A 17,627-nucleotide genomic window follows, 5' to 3' on the forward strand; every position below is an offset into this window, starting at 1 on the left:
GGGTGCCTGGGACTACCTCCTGGGTAAGCGTTTGGAGAGGGTGCCCAGATGCCACAAAGGAAGGAGAAGATGGACGACAGTGTGTTGTAGAGGTCAGCTCTGCCACTTTCCACTGTGAGCTCTGTGGCCTCAGGCAGGTCACTGTACATATAATATAGTACCTGCCTTTCCTGGAGGTTGTGGGAATTCAACACAGCTAGAGCTCTCAGCTCAGCACCCTGGAGGGCTCAGTAAACTGTAGCTGTGGTAGGAAGGTCCCAGGCCAGGACTGGTACAGGAAATTTTGATCATGTGTTGAGGCCAAGAGAGAAGGCCATGATCCTGTGCTCAGAGAGGATGGATTTTGTGCCGAGTAAAATGAGGGGAGAGAAATGTTGACAGAAGTTGAAAACTCTCAGGGGCCAGGCAGAAGCTTCCAGTTTACAGCCTGTGTATTAGAAGCAAAGCAAAGGAAGAAGATGGAGCGAGCAGTAAGGTCGGAGTGGGAGAGCTGGGTTACCACAGAGATCATCAGAGATGGCATTGCCAAGCAGGAGGCTGCTCGGGTGTCACCAGAGGCAGCTGTCACTACTCACAGTGACATCGGTGGTGACTGACGACTCACGTGGCCCTGTCAGCTTCCTCTTCCACAGGAAGGCAGAGGCCACCTACCCGGATACAGTGGCGCTGACCTTTGACCCCACGCACCAGTGGCTGTCCTGCGTGTACAAGGACCACAGCATCTACATCTGGGATGTCAGAGACATCAACCAAGTAGGCAAGGTGTGGTCGGAGCTCTTCCACAGCTCCTACGTCTGGAACGTGGAGGTGAGCCCCTCTCTCCCTCTCCCCACCCCTGCTCAGACCCAGCCTGGGGGCTCAGCTGAGAAAGCTTCTGCAGAGTTTGGGAAGCCCGTTCAACCATACCTGCCAAAGATACTCCTGGACCCCTGCTATGTGCCAGGTGCTGTTCTGGGTGCCGGGGACATGTCTGAGCAGGAAGCTGACGTGAGTCCGCGTCTGGAGCTCACATCCAGGTGGTAGAGTACACCTATGAACACATCAATCTAGAACATGCCGAGTGCAGTACCTCTCTGAAGAGAAACAAAGCCACCCAGCAGGGAATGGGATCAGAGGTGCTATTTTAGAAAGGAGAGTGGTCAGGGAAAGCCTCTCTGAGGGTGTGACATTCTTCTAGTGAGGGACTCGCAGGAAGAGAGGGGTGAGGCCAGCCACCACTGGGGGTATGGCAGGCTCAAAGACCCCACAGCAGGAGCATGTGTGCCTCAGGGAGCTTTCTGTCAAGGGCATTTGTGTACTTTATTGGGGTTTATTTTATTTTTGGCTCTGCTGGATCTCTGTTGCTTCATGGACTTCCCTAGTCACAGAGAACAGGGGCTCCTCTCTAGGTGTAGTCCGCGGGCTTCTCTTGTTGAGGAGCATGGGCTCTGGGGCTTCCATAGTGGTAGTTTGCGAGCTCTCGAGCACAGGCTCAATAGTTGTGGCGCATGGGCTCAGTTGCTCCTCGGTATGTGGGATCTTCCCAGACCAGGGATCGAACCTGAGTCTCCTGCATGGGCAGGCAAATTCTTTACCACTGAGCCACCAGGGAAGCTTGCTTTTTTGTTGTTTTTTAAGTATTAAAGAAGTCTTTATTTTCTGAGAATGAATCTGTGGGACTTTTTCATTTTCTGAAGGTATTCGAAGTACTTCTTGCCAAGAAAGCAACTCTTGGAGAAAGAATTGTATCCAATTTTTTTTTTTTTTCTGAGAATGTTTGTGCTAGATAAGTGATGTTTTCAGTGGCCCAATTCAAGACTGTGAGAAATAACTTCATTCTTTTGAATAGGCATTATCCAGCTCTTTGCTTCAATGTATCTGCCTTCATGGATCTGACGTTTCTGTTCCTTGTACTTTTCTCACTTAACAAGAATATTTTTTAAAAATAATTTTCAAAATTTATGCATAAAAACATTCTTCTTGGGAAAAAACATGAAATATTACAGATAAAGCTAAAGTCTCTTTTGATCTTTTAATAGCTTTTTACTCAAAGTCTATTTTATCTAACACTTCTATAGACATGCAAAGCTCCCTTTTAGTTACTATTTGTATGGAGTGTCTTCTTCTCTACCTTCACTTTCAACTTGTATGTATCTTTGAATATAAAGTCAGTCTCTCTCTTTCTTGTTTTGGCCACACCACATGGCGTGCAGGATCTTAGTTTCCCAACCAAGGATCAAACCCACGGCCCCCTGCAGTGGAAGCACAGTCTTATCTATTGGACCTCCAGGGAAGTCCCAACTGAATCACTTGTGGACAACATATAGTTGGATCTTTTATTTCTGCTATTTATTTCCTTTTGATTGGATGGTTTAACTCATTTACATTTAAAGTAATTCTTCGTAAAGTAGGTCTTACTCTTACTATGCCACATAAGAGAACTTAAGTTGTTGCTCAGTCACTAAGAAATGTCTGACTCTTTGCAACCCCATGAACTGTAGCACACCAAGCTCCTCTGTCCTCCACTACCTCCCGGAATTTGTTCAAATTCATGTTCATTGAGTTGGTGGTGATGCTATCCAGGATTTACTCTTGCCATTTTGCTATTTGCTTTCTTATATCTTTGATGTTTCTTAATTCTTTTATCACTACCTTCTTTAGTGTTTGATTTTTTTGTATTGTTCCATTTTGATTTGCTTCTCATTTCTTCTTTTGTATAAAGTTACCTTCTTACTAGAAGATTATAAGTAACATCTTACATTTTTAAGAAACTCGTTTGAAATGATAGCAATTTAGGTTCAATAGTATACAAACACTCTGCTCTTTATGTAGTTCTGTCCCTCCCCCTCTATGTTGTTATTGTCACAGATTATTCAATATTTTCATCATTGGATTTTCTTTTTGTTTGTTTGTTTTTTTCTCCATTTAATCAATTTTTATTAAATATTAGACTAGCTATTTTTTAAAAGCCAAGGGAGCACAAAATGGAAATAGTAAATTTTTTTTTTTAAATTTTAAAATCTTTAATTCTTACATGCGTTCCCAAACATGAACCCCCCTCCCACCTCCCTCCCCATAACATCATCATTGGATTTTCAGCAACACTGATTTTATTTTGTTATTTATTTGTCTGTTTATTTTTGGTTGCACTGGATCTTCGTTGCTCCCTGCAGGCTTTCTCTAGTTGTGGCACGAGGGCTTCGCTTGTTGCAGAGCATGAGCTCTGGGCCCTCAGGCTCTAGAGCACAGACTCACTAGCTGTGGCACATGGGCTTAGTTGCCACAAGGCACGTGGAACCTTCCCAGACCAGGGATCAAACCTGTATCCCCTGCATTGCCTGGCAGATTCTTAACCACTGGACCACCAGGGTAGCCCTGCAACTTACTTTTTTTCACAAAAATCCAATAGTAGGTCACAGTGTTGTCATCAAAGTGGTTGTACTGAAACACCCTTTGCCTTATTCTCTGGGGGCTGTAGGTGTATCCTGAGTTTGAAGATCAGAGAGCTTGTCTACCATCAGGATCTTTTCTGACTTGTTCCTCAGACAATACCATCCGCTTCTGGAATATGGACAGCAACCCTGACTCTCACTGGCAGAAGAACATCTTCAGTAATGTGAGTGGCTTCATTGTGATCTGTCTGTTAGGAGGAACAAAGGCATCAGTTCAGTTCAGTCGCTCAGTCGTGTCCGACTCTTTGCAACCCCATGAATCGCAGCACGCCAGGCCTCCCTGTCGAGGGCAGGAAAGAGTTTTATGGAACTTGGCTGTTCGACTTCACTAAGGGCAGGAACCAGGAACCAAGGCAGGTCACTTTCTGTCTCCTCTCTGTTTTCTTTCTCTCCCTCTCTAATGGTCTTTCCTCTTTGCTTTCCTTTGAGTCGGCTCCTACTCTCTTAAGTGTATGTGAACACAGCAACTCCAGGCAATCCAATATACTCAACAAAGAAGAAATTGTTCCCCAAGTCTTGGGCTAGAAACCCCCTGGGGAGCACGTGATGGGCCAAACCAGGCAGAGGTGTCCCCTGTCTAGCAATGACTGGGGTCAGAGATAGGGTGCTGGCATGATGAGAGGCTGGGGAGAAAACACTTTGCTGGAGAAATGTTGGGTGTCACCAGGTCAGTGAGAGAGCTTCTCCAAGGAGCTAAGGCCCAAATCATGCACTCACTGACTCTGCAGATACTACCAAGGTCAGTGCTAGGTGCTGTGTTGCATGCTGGGGATACATCAGTGACTAAGACACTGATAGCACCTCCAGTCTAGTGGAGGAGGCAGACAACGTGCCAGTAACTACACACACTGTGATACAATTCCAAGCATGATAAGTACCATGAAACAAAGCTGTGAGGTATGAGTAGGACACATGAATATTCATCTGATTCTATCTGTGGCACTAGGGGCAGCCTCTAGAGAAAGAGATAACTTAGATGGGAAGATTGGGCAGCGTAAAGAGGGGAAGGGAGAGTGTTCTACACCAAGGCACAAAGGCCTTGAGATAGGAAAGAGCTTGGTGAGTTGGAAAACCCAAAAGAGGTCCAGTAACACTGGACCAGAACAGGGCCTTAATGCAGGATATGTAAAGCAAGTGCTCCTTTCCTGCTACCCTCACTAGCACCTCTGCTCCCCCAACCATCTTCTCTTCTGCACCTGTGATGTATGTGTTGTATTTGGTTATACACAATAGAAAAAGCCCAAACAAGAGGTAAATGTTTGATTTTCTGGCTCATAAAAATAGCCTAGTGGTAACAAGTCCAGGCTGTTTTGGCAGCTTTAGGAAGCACTTAGAGACCTAAGAACCATCCATTTTGAAGGAGTGGCCCTTATCCTCATGACCCAAGATGGCTACTGGAGTACCAGTCATCACATCCAAGTTCCAGGGAGCTGGACAGTGGGAAGGAAGAAGAGTTTTCACTTGCTTTACATCTCATTGACCAGAATTTATTCACACAACTTCATCTAGATGCAAAGGAGTCTGGGAGGCATAGTAATTATTCTGAGTGATGAAGCTTCCAAGTCAGAATCGGAGTTCTCTTGCTAATCAAGATTGGGAGACTGGCTGTAAGGAGACACAATGGCAGCAGTGCTTCAGAGCTACTTACAGCACTGACCTCAGCTTTTTCCTCTCTGCAGACCCTGCTGAAGGTCGTGTATGTGGAGAACGACATCCAGCACCTGCAGGACATGTCACACTTCCCAGACCGGGGGAGTGAGAACGCGATGCTCGTGGACGTGAAAGCTGGTGTTCGAGTCATGCAGGTCAGTCCTGATGGCCAACACTTGGCTTCAGGCGACCGAAGTGGAAATCTGAGGCAAGTGGGCCCTGGCGGTGTCTACTGCACACCTCCCAGCTTGGGCTTGGGTGCTCAGGGCAGTGGGGAGGAGCCCTGGCCTTGGCACCTCCAGCTGCCCATTGGGAATGAGGGAGTGTGGGTAGCAGCCTGGTAGCCAGCCCGCCCTGGGAACATAAGTTGAGCAGGGGCTTCCAGAAGGGCTGGCTCCCAGTATATCAGAGTAGCCACCTAGGGACTGGGCCATGTGAGCTTTGCCTGCCGAGTGGACAGGCACACTTGCATGACTCCAGAGCAGGGTGACACCTTCTTGGCCCCATGGCACCACTGCTGAACCCTCAGAGAAGATGCCAGCTGGAGCTGGGGGTGCTAGGAGAGGGGTCGGAGGATGGGACATCTGAGGGCTCTGGCTGTTTACCACCCTGCAGAGGTTTTTCAAGATGTGGCAGGCCTGATAGGTGCTGCCAGAATATGAGCCCTGCCACAGGAATCAGGTGTAACATGAAAGGGTACAGCAGTGACAGCCTGGGTGCTGGGTCTCTGGTGGGATGGAAGGGACCAGGGCCGCTGGAGACCGTGCGCCCCATGAAGGGGCAGCCGCCACGCAGCGCCAGCAGACAGGCTCCACGTTGTCACATATGCCGTCATCCAAGAACGACAGAAAAAAACTTCCTGTGCAGATTTTTTCCTGTGAAATTCTATGGTTTTTAAATGTTAGCAGCTGTTTCGACGTCAGTCGCTGATGAGGCAAACCGAGCAGGTCAGGGGGCTGCTCCGGTTGACAGCATCCTGGTGTGAATGGCGGAAAACAGTAAAGAGAGCTAGGCATCAAGGTCTTCTCCCAGGCCGGCCGCCGGCCTGCGCGCCATGGGTACAGACTGATTCAGTCCTCTCAGCGACCCTCCGGTGTCAGTGCTGCAATTCGCACCACTTCCAGATGGAAAGAAGGGCCGAGTGGCCGGGCTGCGATCACACGGGTAGAGAACGGAGGAGCTGGGATGACCTGTTCTCTGATTTCATTTGGCAAGAATATGAGGAAAGTCTGGATTTGAGAACCTTTTAGAATGTATGGATGTGAGAGTTGGATTGTGAAGAAGGCTGAGCGCCAAAGAATTGATGCTTTTGAACTGTGGTGTTGGAGAAGACTCTTGAGGGTCCCTTGGACTGCAAGGAGATCCAACCAGTCCATTCTGAAGGAGATCAACCCTGGGATTTCTTTGGAGGGAATGATGCTGAAGCTGAAACTCCTATACTTTGGCCACCTCATGCGAAGAGTTGACTCATTGGAAAAGACTCTGATACTGGGAGGGACTGGGGGCAGGAGGAGAAGGGGACGACAGAGGATGAGATGGCTGGATGGCATCACGGACTCAATGGACGTGAGTCGGAGTTGGTGATGGACAAGGAGGCCTGGCATGCTGCGATTCATGGGGTCGCAAAGAGTCGGACACGACTCAGCGACTGAACTGAACTGAACTGAAGAGTGAGAAGGAGTTCCCTGGCAGTCCAGTGGTTAGGACCAGGCTTTCACTGCCAAGGGCCTGGGTTCAATCCCTGGTCAGGGAACTAAGACCCTGCAAGCCCTGGGGTGTGGCCAAAACAGTTAGAATCAAATGGTCCCACCTGGGGAACTTCTCTGGTGGGCCAGTGGCTAAGACTCTGCTCTTCCAATGCAGGGGACTTGGGTTTAGTCCCGAGTCAGAGAACTAGATCCCGCATCTACAGCTAAGAGTTTGTGTGCCATAAGTAAGACCAGGCACACCCAAATAAATAAATATATATATTTCAAATGTTCCCACCTGAGACCTCCATGGCAGTCCAGTGGTTTGGACTCTGTGCTTTCACTGCCAAAGGCCTAGGTTTAATCCCTGGTCAGGTAACTAAGATTCCACAAGCCATACACCGTGGCCAAAAACCAAAAGCAAGACAGGCAACAAAAATGTTCCCACCCATAGGGCCTATCTTTGAGTATGACCTCTGACCCCTGCCCCACCCCCAGTGATCAACTCTGATAATAGCCCTCCCCTAACACTTGTTTCCCCAGGGACCATCCTAGATGTTAACCCGTGGAACCACAAGGGGCGGGGTGCCTGCTGAGGTGCCCCCAAGCTTGGGAGCTTTCTGGGTGCCGAGAATGGTCAGGCACCTGTAGACTAGTTGGCCAGGGCAGGGTATTCTCTGTGTCCCCCGCCTGGCTGCTCTGACCTTCTCTAGTAGCAGAGCACCTGGGGCTGAGGCCTGGGGCAGTGGACAGGGTACAGCAGGCAGTGTGTGTCTCCCAGGATCCACGAGCTGCACTTCATGGATGAGCTGGTCAAGGTGGAGGCCCACGATGCTGAAGTGCTATGCCTGGAGTACTCTAAGCCGGAGACAGGTGAGCCTGCGGTGGGGGCACAGCCTGCCTGGCAGAGCCCCCGGGAGGGGCAGTTGGTGTCTGGTGGGACTGTGAATGACAGCTAGGGCTCCTGCATTTAATGAGTTCCTGTTGCCAGGCCCTGGGACCAGGGTGGCTGGGACTCCTGAAAGCAAGACCCAGCAGGCAGGACTTGACCTGCTTACCCTGGTCCCCAGCACCCCAAACAGTGCTCAGGCTAAAGAGGTCAAGGTTAATGAGTAAATGGATGGATGAGCTCCTTCTCTGCTGGAAAAGATCGATCAGTAGTCAAACATACTCTTTTGAAAAAGTTTGATGCTTACAGAAAATTTACAAGAATGTTATCATGAACACCTGTAGATTCTTCACAACTCCCCAGGTTTTTTCTTTAAATCCTATCTGACCCTGTGAATAGGCATATGACATTAACTGCTTCCCCTCTCTCCTTTTCTCTCGATTTGTGCATGTGTGTGTATATACACATTCATGATAAAATAATGCCATGTATATAATTTTTTCTTTTTTTAAAAAAGTAATTTTATTTATTTACTTTTGGTTGTGCTGGGTCTTTATTGCTGCTTGAGCTTTTCTCTAGTTTCGGCGAAGGGGGCTCTTCTCTTGTCGCGGTACATGGGCTTCGCGTTGCAGTGGCTTCCCTTGTTTCAGAGCACAGGCTTGCGGGTGTGTGGACTTCAGTAGTTGCGGCACGTGGGCTCAATAGTCGCGGCTCCCAAGCTCTGGAGCAAGGGCACAGTAGTTGTGGTGCACGGGGTTCGTTGCTCCATAGCACGCAGGATCTCCTCAGACCAAGGATCGAACCCATGTCTCTTGTATTGGCAGGCAGGTTCTTTACCACTGAGCCACCAGGGAAGCCCTGTTTTTTTTTTTTCTTTCGCTAAACCACTTGGCGAAGGCGAAGTTGCTCAGTCGTGTCCGACTCTGTGACCCCGTGGACTGTAGCCCACCAGGCTCCTCCATCCATGGAATTTTCCTGGCAAGACCACTTGAGAGGAAGTTAAAACTACTTGAGAGGAAGGCATGCTGTCCTTTCACTCTTAAATGCTTCTGTGAGCATTTCCTAGCAATGGGAACATCTATTTACCTCACCACAGTGCACTTGTCCAATGCACATCTTATCAAATCTGTCATCTCTCTTGGGCTTTTTTTTTTTTTTTCTTTTAGCCGTGCTGGGTCTTTGCTGCAGAGCACTGGTTTCTCTAGTTGCTTCTCTAGTTGCAGCACTCAAGGCATGTGGGATCTTAGCTCCTCGACCCTTGTTCCCTGCATTGGAATCGAACCCTTGTTCCCTGCATTGGAAGGCAGAGTCTTGACCACTGACTCACCAGAGCAGTCCGTATCTCGAACTTATTCCCATTGTGCCAGCTTACCCAGGGTTGTCTTTTGCAGCGCCTTTGTCTTTCCAGTCCAGGTTCACCCTTTAGTTGTCGTGGCCCTTTTGTCACCTTTGATCTGGTGCTGACTTGAGGCTTATTTTTGTCTTGATGACTTTGTCTTTCTTGAGAATACAGACCAATCATCTTACAGAATTTCCTTCCATTTGGATTTGTTTGTTTTCCTCATGTTTTGATTCTGATGACACCTTTTTGGCAGGAATATAATGCTGATGAAGTTATGTGCTGAGGAGGTTAATATTCTTTCTCATGCTCTTCTTCTCTCCTTCCTTCTCCCATACTCTGTTCTGCCAAATTTCCTCTGCATTTCTTTTCATCCAGTACACCTCTCCTGAGCTCCCCTCCACCTCAGATCACATGTTAGGCCTTAGACCTAGCAGGTGCCCAGGGTAGGCACCATTTGAGGGGGCCAGCACGAATGTCCAATGTCTGAAGGCAGGGTGGCAGCAGATGGTCAGTAGGGCCTACGTGAGGCTCACGAAGCCAGAGTGCAAAGAGTGAGGGGGTGGGTGGAGTTTTGGAGAGGCTGAGAAGTTGGCAGGGCCTCCCATGGCTGCCAGTAGCTAGACTGGGTAGGAAGGTATGCTGGGCTTTGCTGAAGTGTCTGATATGGACACAGGTGGAGGAGTGTCCATGTGTACATCAGGATTCATCCTGCACGACCTGGTGGCGAGGGATGTAGAATGCCAGGGTCTGGGGCAAATTGGCTGCAGTTAGGAAACCAGAGATCCCCTTCCTCAAGGCCAGGAAAGCTTGGTCACACTGCAGTCTGAGAGGCCAAGCCATCAAGCGGTCCCCGGGGAACCCAGGACCTCCCTCTCACCCACAGGGCTGACTTTGCTGGCCTCGGCCAGTCGGGACCGACTGATCCACGTGCTGAACGTGGAGAAGAACTACAACCTGGAGCAGACCTTGGATGACCACTCCTCATCCATCACGGCCATCAAGTTCGCTGGTAAGCCCCTGCCTTCTGCATCCTGCGCCTCATTCAGTAGGCTCCTTTGGCTGCACATAACAGCAGAGCCCCCTTCAGCTTAGAGAAAAAAGGGAGCAGCAACATCGGATTCAAGCCCGGCTGGATCCAAAGGTTGAATGTTTTTTTTATTTTATCATTTATTTAGTTGGCTGTGCTGGGTCTTAGTTGTGGTGCTCAGGATCTTCCATCTTTGTTGCAGCATGCAGGATCTTTAGTTGTGGCATGAGAACTCTTAGTGTGGGATCTAGTTCCCAGACCAGGGATTGAACCTGGGCCCCTTGTATTGGGAGCACAGAGCCTTAACCACTGGACCACCAGGAAAGTCCCCCAAAGGCTGAATTTTTTTTAAGTTATCCAGACTGTCTCCCTCTGTCGGCTGTGCCTCTCTGGGGTGGGCAGGGTCTCAGTCGTTCCCATGCTGCTGGAAAGACACTTCCCCTGTTCGTATCACTTTGGCAGAAATTGAGAGCTGACTTTCCTGGTGCTGACTTGAGGCGCCACCCCTTTCCAGGACAATTATTGGTGCTGGAGCTTTGGCGTATCCTCTTAGGCTGGGTCTGACTCCCGTTTCTCCAGCTCCCACCCGCCTCCACCTCTGATCCAGGAGCACTGACATTAGGCGAGTGCCCCAAAAGGAAGTCAGAATGCCAATCCAGGATGGGATGGGTGCTGGGGACCTTGGCAGAAAAATGGGTGACAGTGACAATTACTGGAGGTTAATTCTCTGCTGGGTGATGACCCTTGTGCTGTCCCAGCAGTTACCCCACTTGACAGCCAGAGTCACACAGCGAGTATTTTGCAGAAGGCTGTCTTCCTTCAAAGCCCTCACTCAAACAGGCAATTGAAGGGATCCCTCCAAGACTGCGAAGATTCAGTTTGGAGATCCCTGGCCCTAAGGGATTCCAAGAGGAGGGGAAGCAGGCCCTTGTAGGAGTTTAAATGATCAGAACCCAAGAACAGAGTCAAAACTGTATTCAAGAAGAATCCATTTATGGAGAGAATACATCTCTGTGCTCCATGTTCTTGACTAGGAAGAGTTTTGTACATATAATCTTGTGGCTGAGAATGTATCCCTTGGTCTTCCCCACTTTCTGCCCTGTCTCTGTCTACGGTGGGTGGGAGCTGAGCAAAAACAGGTGAACAGTGTTTGCTGTGTTGTGATGTGTGTGTGGGTGTGGGTATGTGTGTGTATGTACAGTTGCTCAGTCATGTCCAACTCTTTGCGACCCCATGGACTATAACCTGCCAGGCTCCTCTGTCCCTGGAATTTTCCAGGCAAGTATAATGGAGTGGGTTGCCATTTCCTATTCCAGGGAATCTTCCTGACCCAGGGATCAAACCTGCATCTCTTTGTAAGGACCTAACAAATGCTGATCAGCTCAACTTTCTCAGACAGCCTTAAAAAAACTGTTTAGACCATCCCATTCCACAGGGGAGAGGTAGGTAGAATAGATCAGTAAACCTTGTGCTGTGCCCAGCAGTGACCTTAGCTTTAATGAATGGTCTAAATCCAAGAGAGGTGACAACTAGCCAAGAGGGTGACCCACGAGTCGGTCCTTCTGACAGTGTGGACCTCTGTTAAAGCCCCAGGCAGTGTGAGAGGATGGGCATCCTAAACCCAGCTCCTGTGAGCCCCGCTCTGGTGAGCTGGCTCACCTGGGCATTGTGCTCGAAACATTGATGATTTGTATTAACTGGGCACCAGCCAACCGGAAACTGAAGCTACCCAGCTAAAGAATGTTAGTCTTTGAACTCTCTTCTTTGAATCATATATTCCAAAAAGTGAACAGAAAATCTGTGAATAGTTTACAGCATAATACAATGAATATCCACATCAAAGTTCACAGTCGGTAGGCCTGAACTAGACACACCCCTTGTTTTTAGCTAGAGATTGTTCTGATTGATCCTGGTCCTAATCTTGCTAAACACGTGGAGTCTCCACCCCAGGTTAGGAAGCAAAACATTACCAGTAACTTCCAGGCCCTCTCTGGGTTCCTCCCACACACAGGGCTCTCTCCCTTCTAAGACCAGTGACTCCCACTTGAGTAACATCTTAGCTTGTAATGTCAGGCCTGGGAGCTTGCAAATGTCCTGTCACGAGGGAGCAGCATCCATTGTACCAAGGCTCTACGTGTTTTATATTCGTTCTGTCTTTTCATCATCACCTCAACTCTGTGAGGTACTTGTGCTCTGATTATTCGTCTTCTATAGAGAGAAGCCTAAAAGCAAGAACGTCGATAGTACCTACCAGGTGGCAGCCACTGTCCCAGGGGCTTCCATGCCACTCCACAGGGCAGTAGCTGACACAGGCTCATTGAACAGACAGGAAGCTGAGGCTTGGAAGAGAAAGCTTGGCTTCCGAGCACAGTGTTTAATAACCAGAGGATGCCTGGATCAGCCCTGGCCTGGTCCTGACTCTCTGCACCCTGGGACAAGGATTGTGTAACTCTGAGCCCCTGGGTTCACATTTGCAAAAATGTGGCTGGTGACAGTCAGGAGGGGGAGGCTCAAGTGGCATAGGGCTTGGCCTGGGATCTATGTGGATTTTTTTCTTTTTTGGCTGTGCCACACAGCTTGTGAGATCTTAGTTCCCTGACCAGGGACTGAACCCAAGTCCCTTGCAGTGGAAACGTGGAGTCCTAACGACTGGACCGCCAAGGGAGTCCCTATACGGATATTCTGATCATTCTTTTTTATATTATTATTTGTGGCTGAGCTGGGTCTTCATTGCTATGCGGGCTTTCTCTAGTTGCAGCAATTGGTGGCTACTCTTCCCTGTGGCACACAGCCTTCTTAGTGCGGTGGCTTCCCTTGGTGCGGGGCACGGGCTCTAGAGTGCATGGGCATCATTAGTTGTGACGCACTGGCATCAGTAGTTGTGGCGGATGGGCTTAGTTGCATGTGAAATCTTCCTGGACCAGGGATCAAACCCATGTCCCCTGCATTGGCAGGCAGATTATTACCCACTGGACCACCGGGGAAGTCCTTCTGATCATTCTTGATGGCATGAGCCTCTCAGCAGTCTGCCTGTCTCCTCTCGCTGCCTGCTTCAGTCACGTCTCCACTCTGTGGCTTGAGTCACTTTTCCGAATCCCAGATTAAGCCTGGTGCCCCTGCTATACCCTGGCCTGTTTCCCTGTATGCTCTTGCTCTGCAGAGGCCTGCCTTGCCCACTGCACCGTCCGTACATCTTCACGCACATGGCTCACAGCTTACAGAGTCCTCCCACCTGCCAGCACTCCTGTCACCTCCTCCAGGAAGCCCTCTGTGATGCCCAGCAGAGTTCCCTTATAGTAGGGTTCCCTAGCTAGGATCCCTAGCCCTAGTTGGGCTCAGAGGGGCCCAGCCCTACCTCATGACGGCCTCCTCCTCCAGGCAACAGAGACATCCAGATGATCAGCTGTGGCGCCGACAAGAGCATCTACTTCCGCAGTGCCCAGCGGGTAGAGTGGGGTGGCCTCCTTGGGGGCTGGATGTGGGGGCTCCTCAGGGGTGTCCTCTGAAAACCCCATCTGCCAAAAAAAAACACCCCATCTGCCTTGCCAGGCCTCAGATGGACTGCACTTTGTCCGTACCCACCACGTAGCTGAGAAGACTACCTTGTATGACATGGACATCGACATTACCCAGAAGTATGTGGCCGTGGCCTGCCAGGACCGCAATGTGAGGTGAGGAGCTGCCCTGGGCGGCTCGGTTGGCCTGGCCTTGGCTGGTCTCTGGGCAGGGCCTTTGTGGGTCTGTCTTCTCATGAGTTTTCCTCCCCTGCCCATCAGTCCCTGAGAAGCTGGGTGGAGTGGAGGGACCCAGTGGGTGTTTCTTAGGAGCTGGGCTCACCCAGGCCTTGTCTCCAGGTCAACAGTGGGTTCCCTGGCTCTCAGGAGCCTGCATGGGGTAACCAAGAGGTGCTGGCATGGCTCATAAACCATTCACCCTCGTTTCTTGAGTACCTGTTTGCGGAGAAGAGAGAGGGAGTCCCTAGCCCTGCCTCCGTGGAGTGCAGGGGAGGACAGACAGATAGTGACAGCATGGAGTGGTCAGGGCCGGGATGAGGAGAGCCCAAAGGCTTTGGGGGACCCTGGGAGGACATCCATCCCACCTGGGGCTCAAGCAGGGCTCACAGGAAGGGATATCTGAGCTTAGACTGGGAAGGATATGGAAGAATGAGCATGTCCTAAGAGATTCTCCATCTCCTACATTTGCTTATTCAAATTGGGTGCCAGACATAACCTCCATGACCTCAGCCTGAGACAGGGTCCCATTCCCTGATACGAGGTTTCAATCTAGGCAGCGGAGGAAAAGAGGTACTGGGGGCTTCCCAGGGAGAGGAGAGCAGCAGGCAAGGTTGGAACGAGAAGGGGTGTGGGTGGGGCCATGTTAGCCACTCCTGCCCTCACCTTCCAGAGTCTACAACACCGTGAACGGGAAGCAGAAGAAGTGCTACAAGGGCTCCCAGGGTGACGAGGGGTCCCTGCTGAAGGTGAGGAACTGGGGCCCTGGCTGCAACCACGGCCAGACACACACACACACCCCTGTCTATTTCCTGCCCTGTTGAGCCATCGGAAATATGGGTCCTGCTTGGCATGGAATCAGTGGATCACATGCTGGCCTGGCTGACTAAGGATGCTTGGGAGCCAGGAGTGGCCCCAGCAGCTCTACATTTATTTACTGAACCCTTCCCCAAGTGGGGGTGTCCCTGGTAGCTCAGCTGGTAAGTAATCTGCCTGCAATACAGGAGACCCTGCTTTGATTTCTGGGTTGGGAAGATCCGTTGGAGAAGGGATAGGCTACCCACTCCAGTATTCTTGGGTTTCCCTGGTGGCTCAGCTGGTAAAGAATCCTCCTGCAATGCAGGAGACCTGGGTTCGATCCCTGGGTTGGGAAGATCCCCTGGAGAAGGGAACGGCTACCCACTCCAGTATTCTGGCCTGGAGAATACCATGGACTCTATAGTCCATGGGGTCGTAAAGAGTCAGACGCAACTGAGCCACTTTCTTTCACTTTTCCCAAGTGAGGACATTTAAGTGGTTTCCGTTTGAGTGGCAATAGAGTGTGGTGGGAAAAATCAGAGAGGTCTGGGGTCCCTCTTCAAATTTCCCCCCGGCCTGTGTTATCCAGAATGAGGTGGGAACCTTCTCAAGAGTCTCTGGACTAGGGGAGTTGTTATATCCAGAGTCAGATCCTCTTAAAGTTCTGCCTCGGGCTGTCTGTGACCTTGGGTAAATGTCATCTCCTCTCAATCCTATTTCATCATCTCTAAAATGCAAATAAAAATAGCCTCTATAGGAACCTCTCCAGAGGTCCAAAAGCTAAGACTTCGCCTTCCAGTGCAGGTGGGTAGGTTCATTCCCTGGTTAGAGAGCTAAGATCCTACATGTCTCATGGCCAAAAAACCAAAACATAAAATAGAAGCAATACTGTAACTAATTTAATTAGGATTAAAAAAAAATTTTTTTTTTAAGCCTCTACCACAGGGGTCTGTGGGGGAAATAAATCCACATACAAACAGTACTTAGCACAGGGCCTGGCCGCCATTAGTACCATTGTGGTGGTTGTTAATTTCTTTACCTGTGAAATGGGGACAGGAGCTTCTACCTACCATGGGGTGTGTCGTGAGGCTAACTTGGGATGAGTCCACGTACCTAGCACCCAGCACAAGGGGGTCCTTGGTCAGTGGGGCTGTGATATTGAGACCCCAGCCTCTGGGAAGAAGGAGGCCACTCCGGTGTCACGTGGGCGCTCTTCTCGGCAGGTCCACGTGGACCCCTCCGGCACCTTCCTGGCCACGAGCTGCTCTGACAAAAGCATCTCAGTGATTGACTTCTACTCAGGCGAGTGTGTTGCCAAGATGTTTGGCCATTCAGGTGGGTGTGCCTCTCTGCTTGGGACCCCTTCCCACCTGCCCTCACTCAGCCTTCTAGCTCAGAAGGCCAGTGCAGGACTTCCTTGGTGGTCCAGTAGTTAAGATTCCCTATTCCCAATGCTGAGGGCCCGGGTTCAATCCCTGGTTGGGGAGCTAGATCCCACAATGAAGATTAAAGATCCCACATGCTGCAGCTAAGACCCAGTGCAGTCTAATAAAGAAGTGAAAAAGACCAATGCAGCTTCTCTGCTCTACTTGCAGAAATTGTCACCGGCATGAAGTTCACCTATGATTGCCGTCACTTGATCACCGTGTCGGGAGACAGGTGGGAAAGGCCTGGAGGCTGCCCAGCAGGGCCTCCCTCTGGGAGAGGGTGAGACCTATCCTATGGGGAGAGCCAGGGCTCAGACACTAGAGCCCGGTGCCCACAGCTGGAACTCTGAGCATGCCAGCTTACTCTCGCCGGACAGTGTGCCAAGCCCTGAGTTCAAATCTAGATCTGCTTACTTGTGACCCTGAGCAGGTCATTTCCCCTTTCTGAACCTCTGTAAGAGAGAGATGAGCCCGAGACTTCCCTGGTGGTCCAGAGGTTAAGACTTCAAGCTTCCATGGCAGGGGGCAGGGGGTTCAATCCCTATTCAGAGAACTAATATCCTGCATGCTGCATGGTGGGGCCAAAAAAAGAGAGAGAGATGCCCGCGTCCACCTTGAGAATCATAGGTGAGAGTCAAATGAGATGACATGTGTCAGTTCCTTAGCACCTGGTTGGTGTCCTAGGGCGTCCCTTTTGTCACTCTATTCGATTTACTACCCTCCCTCACGGCTGTCTTCCGTGGGTCTTGAGGTCTTCAGAGCAGCCTTGGTTTACTAGGGGGCCCTGGACCCCACCAGGGTGTAGACCTGCACTGAGCTGATGGGAGCTATTTTCCAGGCCAGGGAGTAGGGCTTGGCTACGATGACGCAGGTGGGTTAGATGACTTCTGTATTCACCGTTCCTCCTCCTTCCGCGTCTCTCCTTGGCCTCTGCAGCTGTGTCTTCATCTGGCACCTGGGCCCTGAGATCACCAACTGCATGAAGCAGCACTTGCTGGAGATCGACCACCGGGAGCAGCAGCAGCAGAACACAAAGGACGGCGCATGGAGCGCCCACCCCAGGTCCTGGCAGCCTCCTATCCATTCACCAGAGGGCTGTCTTCTTGCCCCGGCCCCCGTGGGGAGTGAGGCTGCGGACACAGGCAGGGCCCGGACAGTCCCAGGCCCCAGACCCTGCCCCTTGTGCCCTCAGGGCCTCGAAGAGGAGATGAACTTTGTGGGGTTTTGGTTTTGGTTTTCATTTATTGGGGTATAGTTGTTTTACCATGTTGCGTTAGCTTCTGTTATATAGTGGAAGTGAATCAGCTATATTTTTGCATGTATTCTCTGGGAAGTGGACTTTGAATACGAAGTTACAGTAACACACATGAGAAAGGCTTTGAAGTGTAAAAGCACAAGTGCTAGGAGAGCCTGTGAGCACTCTGGTGTGGAGCCCTCGGGGCTGTGGGGACTAGAGGAGGCCCCCGACCCAGCCCTTGGTGCAGAGGGAGGAGGTCAGGGAAGGGTCCAGGAGAGCAGAGATGTCTTCTTAATCTTTAAATGGAAGTTGTTGTTTCACTTATATCCCTGAGTTTCCTAAACCTATTTCTTACGCCTTTAAGTTCCAAGACCAGTTTTATTTGGAGTGAATTCCTATTCTGGTCT

The 17,627-nt window shown here is 50.3% G+C and overlaps 1 protein-coding gene across 1 annotated transcript in view; it reads left to right on the top strand.

Moving 5' to 3' along the window:
- WDR62 (WD repeat domain 62) overlaps window positions 1–17,627 on the top strand; it is a 49,781-nt gene that overhangs the window by 20,725 nt on the left and 11,429 nt on the right. The window contains exons 9-19 of the mRNA XM_052655906.1: window positions 618–807; window positions 3,458–3,595; window positions 5,111–5,289; window positions 7,551–7,642; window positions 9,884–10,009; window positions 13,406–13,473; window positions 13,577–13,698; window positions 14,432–14,507; window positions 15,780–15,891; window positions 16,152–16,215; window positions 16,920–17,045. Of these exons, the coding sequence (XP_052511866.1) occupies window positions 618–807; window positions 3,458–3,595; window positions 5,111–5,289; window positions 7,551–7,642; window positions 9,884–10,009; window positions 13,406–13,473; window positions 13,577–13,698; window positions 14,432–14,507; window positions 15,780–15,891; window positions 16,152–16,215; window positions 16,920–17,045 (1,293 nt within the window). The remainder of the gene's footprint in view (window positions 1–617; window positions 808–3,457; window positions 3,596–5,110; window positions 5,290–7,550; window positions 7,643–9,883; window positions 10,010–13,405; window positions 13,474–13,576; window positions 13,699–14,431; window positions 14,508–15,779; window positions 15,892–16,151; window positions 16,216–16,919; window positions 17,046–17,627) is intronic.

This window comes from Budorcas taxicolor, chromosome 18 (assembly GCF_023091745.1).
Source record: "Budorcas taxicolor isolate Tak-1 chromosome 18, Takin1.1, whole genome shotgun sequence".
NCBI lineage: Eukaryota > Metazoa > Chordata > Mammalia > Artiodactyla > Bovidae > Budorcas > Budorcas taxicolor.